This window comes from Montipora foliosa, unplaced genomic scaffold, assembly GCF_036669935.1.
Source record: "Montipora foliosa isolate CH-2021 unplaced genomic scaffold, ASM3666993v2 scaffold_437, whole genome shotgun sequence".
In the NCBI taxonomy this organism is placed as follows: domain Eukaryota; kingdom Metazoa; phylum Cnidaria; class Anthozoa; order Scleractinia; family Acroporidae; genus Montipora; species Montipora foliosa.
In genome coordinates, this window is record NW_027179742.1 from 358,051 (window position 1) to 367,541 (window position 9,491).

The following is a 9,491-nucleotide window of genomic DNA, read 5'->3' on the forward strand; positions in this document are numbered from 1 at the left end:
ATTCGTTTATTCTTGGTTGAAGTTGTTCTGCTGACAACAGAATTTTTAATATTTTGTCAATTTCTTGTTGAAAAAAGGGAAACATTTCTTGTCTTGATTGCCTGGTCTGCCACTTTAGCAACTTATTCCATATTTTCTTATCCTCTATTCTAAGCACTATTTTTACCTTGCTTTGAAATAAAAAAATTTAAAAAAAAAACATTTTCAGTGATACAAGGGGGCAACACAGACTAAATGTTAAAACAAGAGAATCTTAAAATAAGTCCTTTACTATTGTTCTCAGTTGAGCGAGAAAGGAACAGAGTTTCAAAGCTCACAGTCATCATGTTGTCAAAGCAACTTGCTTGCATTCATGATGGGCTTTGGTGTCATGAGCAATAAAGCCTACAAATATATTATTCAACAAGCTCGTCAAGGGCCTAAATGTTATCACTGAAAACAAGCAAGTTGCCCTTGACAACATGGTAACTTGGTTGATAAAACTGTCTGCAGACCTCGATCGCGTCACACACAAATGATAATCGTAGTAGAAATTGGGTTTTTCTTCAAGTATACATTTGCAAGCATTGTACTGTCATGAATATTGACACCGGTATAAATGACACCTTTGTTGAAAGAAAATAGACCTTTTTAGCTTGCATGTTTTGTTTCCCCATTTCAGACCATGTGATGTTCCCAAGGGAATTTTCCTTTTGTGTTTTCATAAGTTATGTGTACAATTTACAAATGCATAAGACAACATTTGCAACAAACTGCTCCATAGAGTAACACCACGTTGTCTGGAATGGGAAGATAAAACATACAAGCTAAAGAGGTCAGTTCATTACTTCTTGGTTGTTTTCAGTTTAGCTGAAGATAAATCAGTTTTATTTTGTAAACCTAGATTTGTGTTTGATAAACAATTCCTTTGAGGACACAGGTGGCACTTGGGCAATAGTTGGTGCAATTCTCGCAGGATCATCCTCAGACAATGAAACATGTCGATCTACTGGGTTGCGGTCATCAATTCTTTGTTTAAATATCTTGGCCATTAGGATGGGAATATAAGCAAAGTCTTTGGAGACTTTCACTACTCTGGTGTTCCATTCTTTAGTTCGCTGATTATATTTTCGTGTGTGCTGTGCTTCACCACTGTCTTTAAGGGATATTGGTCGGTTGATGTGGTAATTCCAATCCACAGCTGCAAGTTGCCTTCTCCCTTTGTACACTTGGTAACTACAAAGAACAAAACAGACAGAAAACAATGTACAGTTTGGCAAAAAATTGCAAGTAACCCTTCATTAAATTTTATTAGACCTTTTTTCAAGGTCATAATGAAATAAAGCAATTTACTTGTATGAGCATCTCTTCAGAGTGTACCCAAGTGACATGCTGTTTGCGCATTCAAGGGAACCTGTGTGTCTGAAAGCAAAAGGTAAAACCATATGTGAACCAAGATTTCTGAACATGGTGTGTTTGATTTTGTTATAGAAATGTACACAATGATAATTCATTACGGACGTAAAGATAGCAGAGTAACAACAACTCTCAAAAAAGAAACGATCGTTTTCAATTTACAAAACATGTTTCGACATACTCATGTCATCTTCAGTTGCAAATGAGCTTTTCAACGGTTGTACATTTGAATTTATGTTAAGGTATGTTGCAAAATTACATGTCAGAACTTGCGTACAATTTAAATATGAAGTGTGAAATGCGCAGAAAACAAAAATAGCGCACATAGCAATAAAATAAAAGACAAAAGAACAACGTAATTAAAAAGAAAGAGACAAATCTAAATGCCTCAACTGCTGATTAAGGATGGGATTTTCCCACTTAATGTGAAATGCCTCTTTGATCTTAATTTGGAATTTTGAGGCGGCAGAATCTAAGATCGTGAAACATTCTGTGTTACAAGAGTCATGACAGGCCCTAGATGACTGCAGGTGTCTGTAAACATGCGAAGACTTGTCCGACAAGAGATGCTCACGAGCACGCGTACGTAGGTGGCGAGTGGTCTCGCCAATGTAGCTGGCATTACAGCCAGCACACGAGAATTTATAAACGACACGCGAACGTAGACCTTGCGGTACTGAATCTTTCACGCTGAACATGTTTCTAAGTTTAAATGTACTAAAGACCAGACTGCGCATTTCACACTTCATATTTAAATTGTACGCAAGTTCTGACATGTAATTTTGCAACATACCTTAACATAAATTCAAATGTACAACCGTTGAAAAGCTCATTTGCAACTGAAGATGACATGAGTATGTCGAAACATGTTTTGTAAATTGAAAACGATCGTTTCTTTTTTGAGGATAATTCATTACATTTTCAACAGGCATGGTTGTGTTCATATTGAAATGAATAGTTTTTACACCTTGGCAAACTAGCACTTTTTAAAACGTGTTCCTACTCTACTATAGTGTGAATAAGCCCTAAGCGAGCTTTTAATATTATTTTTTTTATAGTGATACACGCACATAACACCAAGCAATTATCTCCCACTAAAGGGATTAGACAGTAATGAATTTTTGCCAATTATGCATTTTTATTACCAATTGGACATACCTGAATTTTACATAATACTTGAAACTTACAAGGAGAATAGGTTCCAGGATAATTTTCTGGAGGGTTACAAAATCCTTGTCACGGCGGTCAAACCAAGGGGGGTGCCCACCATCTTCAGTCATTTCTCCATGGTCGCATTGTCCTCCTCTCCACTCATGGTCATTACACACATGGTGAAGAAGACCTATCCATTTATTCTGGAGGGATAACAAAATATTGCCAATCATAGCATAAACATTCACATTCACAAATCTTAATGGACAAGCAAGTAATGCTGGTAATTTCCCTGTCCAATAGAAGATACCTTCAAAATGGAAGTAGCATTCACTAGACTGTCACTATTTGATGCAGTTGAACAACAGTACCAAAAGTGGTTGATGATATGGTCTGACCATTTGGCTATCTTCTCATTACCCTTGTTGTTGGCAACCTAGTAAACAAGTACTGATACGAAAAAGTGACCAACTGCTTTTTGCACGTGACTTTTCAATCACAACTCAAAATCCCATTTCTGAGGACAAATAACAATAATTGGCAGTTGATCTCTGTATACAAAGGCAGCTTATGAACCCTGTGGTATAAACATACTGTTATTCTCATTAAACCTTCAGTTTTGCTGGCTACTAGGAACGGTCAAACAAAGTTCCTCAGACAAATTCAATAGTATAGCCATTCAGAACAAATTATTGTCAAAATGTGATGATGCAATAAGTCACATGTATAATCAATAAGAGAACAGATGAAAAAAAATTTCTAAATTTGTCTAGTTCAGGAAATACCTTCTGAATGCATTTCCTGATACTTTTTGCCTTGTGCCAGATGTCAAGTGAGTGAAAGATATCTTTAAAGTCTTCAGCTGCAAGTTATAAATGATAAGGACAGCAATAAGAACAAGACTCGTGTGTACAATCACTAGACTGTGTGGAATAAACTGTTGTTTTAATCATTTTAACGTAATTCAGAAAATCAAATAACAATATTTATGTCCCATTTGGTTTTTGATAGCATTACCCAAGAGTTTCTTTATTGAGGAGGAGGCATCTGTGCATACTTCCACAACATTTGCCACACCTTTCAGCCTTTCCAATGCATTTTTCAAAGCTTTTGTTTCCATAATGCTTGACTTCATGCCAACATGACGCTTGTCAGGGACTTCCACCTCCAGAATATATTCTGTCACAATCTCCATTAGGTAGTAACAGAGATTTTTTGCTGAGAACCCTGGTGAATCACACTGACCATCTCCACTAACAACCAATTCTTTATTTTGAAATTCCACCAAAAGCTCGCCTCTCATCCATTGCCACCATTCATCAATTGCTGGAATACAGTATAACGTTTGTACTCTAAAGAACGTTGATGAAGAAATAAATGAAAGTCCTTGAAATTTGGCAAACCTTTCTACTTTGGCAAAGTTGTTGCCAGATAGCAAAACTGCTGCAGCAGCTTGAAGGTTGTTTGACAACACATTGTTCACCTCCCCTGATGTGCAAAACCTCCCAATATGACCAGCAGGACACTTCCAGCGGATCATGGCACTGGTGCCACACAAGGTATAGTCAACCACAGTCTCAAAAATACATCCCGTATGCCTACAATTCCCTCCCAGCTGTTGCACTAACAGGTCTAAGGAGCAGAGAACTTTTGTCCCCTTAATGAGTCCAAGTTCCACTTGGTAATGAGCTTCCTCATGTCTCCTGGTAAACTTTTGATGAGGCCCATATGCTGGTACATACTTTGAACAGAAGGTTTAGCTTTTTTAATCTCTTCTGTCTGGGTCATAACAGATCTCTTGGTTTTGTCTGCCTGCACTCTTGCAGGCTGTTTTCCAGGTGATGTCACAGGGTTTTCCTCAGGAGACGTGCTAAGTTGCTGTTCGGGTGATGAGGTTGCAGGCTCTTGTTGAGGTGATGATGGTTCAGGGTGCTGTTCCAGTGATTCATGCAGAATACTAGCAGCCAGCTCATCCAACCCTCTATCTTGTTCAAATGCTTCCTCATGATTCTCTTCCCTGTAGTGATAAAATATTATCCAAGGTTTAAATATTAACAACCTTGTACACAGTGGAGCAATGATGGACAGAGGCAAAATTTCTTATTTGATAAGCAGATAAATGCTCAATTCATGACCATGTCAAACCTCAGTTACAAATGTATCTACTCTTTTTTGTCTGGGTCCAATCTGTTCAGAGATATCAACAATTGAAGATAAAGACTTGGTCAAGGCATTGAATCATTTTTACTGAAAGGAGATTTCAAGCAGAAGCTCACAGTCGTATATTATTATGCCAAGGGAAATTTTAGACAACATAGTCATCAGCATTTGAAACTTGCTAAATTTCATATTTGCGACTGTCAAAACTCTCTATTATGGCGAACTTTTACCCCAAACGCAGGGAGTCTGGAGAATCAAGGTTCCACTGTACTTTGGCAATGAAGTAACCTGTGAAGCAACCTGTTAATCTATTCCTTAAAAATTGTGTACAAAAAGTGCTTTCAATGGATTAAAGAATTGAAATTGGCTGAAGCAGAAAATACCATAATACTCTTTGTTTGCCCACCCAAATTTTGAATCAGCATTGTTTCCTGTTTCCCGTCCCAATGGAAAAAAAAGACAATACTTATTCAATTTTGGGTGGACAAACAAAGAGCATGATGGTATTTTATGCTTCGGCAAATTATATGTGAAAATTATACCCACCATAAAGATTGCTCCTCTTTACTGTCAACGTCACTATCATCCAAATCCTTGTTGTAACTGAGGAAAGAAAGAGCTTCACCCAGTGGTTCACTGTATGAAGAGAAGACCACTACAAGTTAATAACCTGAGCAAATGGAAAGGAACTCAATCTATGAAATACTGTCAATAATTATTTTTCACTTTTTCCAGGAGCTGACATTCAAAATTAATGTTTATCATGGCCAATGTGCACAACTAAATTTTCTGTCTAATCATTTGATCAGCAAAACCATAAACATTGCTTACATTGGGGTAAATCAATTTCTTTAAAAGAAGTTACTCACTCATTGGCAGTAAATGCCACCTCGTCTTCACTTTCTTCAGTTGATGAGCTTGAAATACTGTCGCTTCTTGATACAACCACAGAACCATCGATTATTTTGAATAAGCTATCTCCAATAAACTTGACATCCTCAGCTTTGCTTAGATCAGTAATGTCAACTTGCATTGACCTGAAGTAAAAAAAGAAAAACTGAAAGGTTTGTGCATGAACATGCATTGCATAAGAGGCTTAAAAATAATTCTCAACCTTCGTCAACCACGAAACTAAGTACAAATCCACTAATAAGGCAAAGGTTACATATAGACTAATGTGGTGGTGACATTTATTATTGTATAACCTGAATCCAAGACCATACAGTTCATTTGCATTCCCTCTCTCTCCATGGGAAAGGGAAAAGAGTGTGCCCTCGAGCTGTCTGAGAAGCAGGCTAGTTACAGAATATAAGAATTTAGATGAGGAATTAACCCATTTGATTAATCTAAGAACAACAACAACATGGTCAATCCAAAAATAATAATGATTTTACCGAGTAGAAGTATTTGACTATTCCCAATGAATTCTGAGTACGAAATACAACTATATCATTGTGTCTCTGCAATGGAATCTCGATTATGAAATGATAGAAAAGCGTGCATGCTAGATCATGTCAAGCGCAGTTGATTTCCCTCTATTTTATTTCGAAAGAACAGAATTAATTCTTGCTTTCACTTGTATGTAAATATTTTACAAAACTTACTCATTAGGTGTTCCAGTGACTCGCAACGGAGATACATTTGCCGGCAGAGGTTTCTTTGATATTAGAGCAGCTTTAGCGGGCGTCGACGTCAGTATGGGTCCTTGTAAAATATGAAAGACGTGATCAATATTTACTAACAGCAAAATTTTAATCGTTCCCTTATTTGTATATTGCGTTTTTCACGAAGATTTTCACCCTATTCATATGCTAATGAGTAAATGTAGAGAAATTTTTCAGCGAACACAAGGAAGAAAACACACCTTCAAGGACATCCTTGTGGTCGACCCTTCATCGCTTTCCAAGAGGAGTATCATCAATGTCCGTGCGTGGTCCCGCTTTAGCGAAGAATTTAAAATTATTTTCCCTAGAATAAAAGGATATTAAAACAATCATTAAAAAAATACTTATATTTGCATACAATACCATACCAATTCCAACTCAGGCTTACCTTCGTCTTTGTTCCAGAGAGAGTAGATGGCTTGCAAACTTTGAATCCGCATTGAAACCACATTTTAATTTCGCCGAGACCCAGGAGAAATAAATAATAGCATCGAGCCAAATCCTTTTATGTCCTCGATCCCAAACTTTCCTTTTTGCCGCGCTGCTGTCGTATATCCTCTTTCGTCCGCTACCAGCCCGATGACCGCCAGCACTTGACATTATAAATGACGAAAATAGTGATCCAGGAGCCAAAACGAATAAAAATATCGAAACAGAAAGCTTATTTAATTACAAGAGATTGATCCTTGAATGTAAATGTCGCTTCTCGGCTAGAGATGGACGTGATAGAAAGCGATTGAAACAGGCTGACTGAGTCTTCGACGGAATTTGAAAAAGTTGGCCCGACTTTTTCAAAGCGCCTTTTATTGCTACACACATGCGCCTGAGATGACATAGTCCCTTTAATGTTTTTGCAAGACATATGTAAGGAGGAAAAGACCCTTGTGAAAGAAGAGATGCTTCGATTTTTCACATTTCTTTCTGCGCAAATAAATGCCATTACGTCTTACATAGATAAGGAAAAAGTGAATAGGGGGTTGATGTCACTCCTTCAACAGAAAGTTGATGTGTACAAAAAGAATCTGCAGTTATTGACATCTATGTGTAAAGATTTAGTTACATTTCCTAATTTTGAAGAGCCTGGGGAAACCTATCTACTGTTTAGTGAAGTTGAAGTAGAAACACCAACTGATCTTTATGACTTTAGTCTCTTTGAAGACCTAGAATGTCATAGTAGACATTTTAGAGGGTGGAATGATAATGATTTCGACCAATAAGTAACGCTAATGTTGACAGTTTTCAAGTACAGCATTTTTTTCTGAGTCTATATGGCATGATTGTTTCAGTTACTGTTCGCTGAACAGCAAGCTTGTGTTATTTCAATTGGATGATGGAGTCAACAGTTATAAACCCAGCTTTGGAATGCTGAAGTTTTACAGCATTCCAGAAAAGCAGTTTACATCAGCAGTGTTTATACCTGTATAAACTGAAGTGAAGCTATGATCCTCGCAGTTAGGAACGACGTTATAAAAATTGCGTAGAGAAGCCTGAAAAATTCATGACTTCAACAGTGCTTCAACCTATGCCTTCGCGATGCTGGTGCGACACTCTAACCAACTGAGCTATGAAGCCACTGATGTTGCGAGCTGGTCATATATGATTCATTTCATACATCATTTCGTGACTTGTATGATTTTTGTGTCCATCCGTGCCTTTGTGGCCATTGCTAGTTTATAAGTTCGCAGTCCAACCAAATTACTAGCTGGAAGGACAGTAAAGAGGTAATTCTAAACATCAGATTATCTACCTGGACTCCACTGAATCGAACCTTCTATGGTGAGAAGCCTATATTAACCATGCCTAGGTAAGATAAATTGAATCGGTTTTCTAAAATAACTCAATAAACGTAAGTTCAACCAGTTAACTTGCTTGTCTGTGTCAGTTGCTTCACCGTAAGTTTGGTCACGCCAGTATATTCAGTCATCAAAGTCAGCTCAGTCATTCAAATCAGTAGTTTCATAATCTGAGTTGGCTAAGTCACCCACATCAATTACACAATCTGAGTCAGCTCGGTCGTCCAGATCAATTACACAATCTGAGTCTACCAGGTCATCCGAATCAATTACACAATCTGAGTCTGCTCCGTCATCCAGATCAATTGCATAATCTGAGTCTGCCAGGTCCTCCAAATCAAGTACTTAATCTGAGTCTAACAGGTCATCCAAATCAAGTGCGTAATCAGAGTCTACTAGGTCATACAAATCCATTGCAGAACCTTTTTTAGCTCAGAAATCCATATTAATTGCATAATCTGAGTCTGCCAGGTCACCCAGGTTAATTGCATAGGCTGAGACAGATCGGAAATCCAGATCAGTCGCATAATCTGAGTCTGCCAGGTCAGCAAAATCAATTACATAATCTGAGTCAGCTCGACCATCCAGATTAATTGCATAGTCTGAGACAGATTGGAAATCAAGATCAGTTGCATAAGCTGAGGCTGCCAGGTCGACAAAATCAATTACTTAATCTGAGTCAGCTCGGTCATCCAAATCAATTGCACAATCTGCGTCTGCCAGGTCATCCAAATCAATTACGTAAACTGAGTCAGCTCGGTCATCCAGATCAATTGCTCAATCTGAGTCTCCCAAGTCATCCAATTCAATCGCATAAGCTGAGTCAGCTAAGAAATGCAGATCAATTGAATAATCTAAGTTAGCCTGGACCATCCAAATCAATTGCGTAATCTGAGTCAGCTCAGAAATCCAGATCAATTGCATAATCTGAGTCATCCAGGTCATCCAAGTCAGCTGATACAATTGCAAGTCAGTGGGTCACTTCCGTCAATTGTCATTTAATATTTAGGTCATGTAAGTCAGAGCGCGTTTCCTCAGGCAGATGAGGTAACCATCCTCTCCCTATAATCTCTCATTTTAGTTATACCCTGTCTGTCAGATAAGGTGACTCTGTTGGCCATGTAAACGTCTCAAGGCGAGGTAACCCATGATGCGTGAATTCGGAGTTTATAGCTTATCACTGCAAACTACCCAAATCGACCCCTTTTTTGTCGTTAATTTCTAAATATCGGAAAATCGGGGTCATTATTTGATGTGTTAGTATGGGGTGTATAGCTTATCACGGCAAACTACTGAAATTGACCCCTTATTTTGTCCTTAATTTCTA

At 37.9% G+C, this 9,491-nt stretch overlaps 1 protein-coding gene across 1 annotated transcript; it reads right to left on the reverse strand.

The window, feature by feature from the left end:
• Positions 1 to 599: 599 nt before the first annotated feature.
• On the reverse strand, positions 600 to 3,742 carry LOC137989026 (uncharacterized). The gene is made up of 6 exons (XM_068834938.1): positions 3,565 to 3,742; positions 3,333 to 3,409; positions 2,858 to 2,983; positions 2,554 to 2,750; positions 1,333 to 1,401; positions 600 to 1,215 (listed from the first exon to the last, which is right to left on the reverse strand). Exons 1-6 carry the CDS (start codon positions 3,740 to 3,742, stop codon positions 867 to 869), a joined length of 996 nt encoding a protein of 331 aa, XP_068691039.1. The 3' UTR covers positions 600 to 866.
• Positions 3,743 to 9,491: the final 5,749 nt, after the last annotated feature.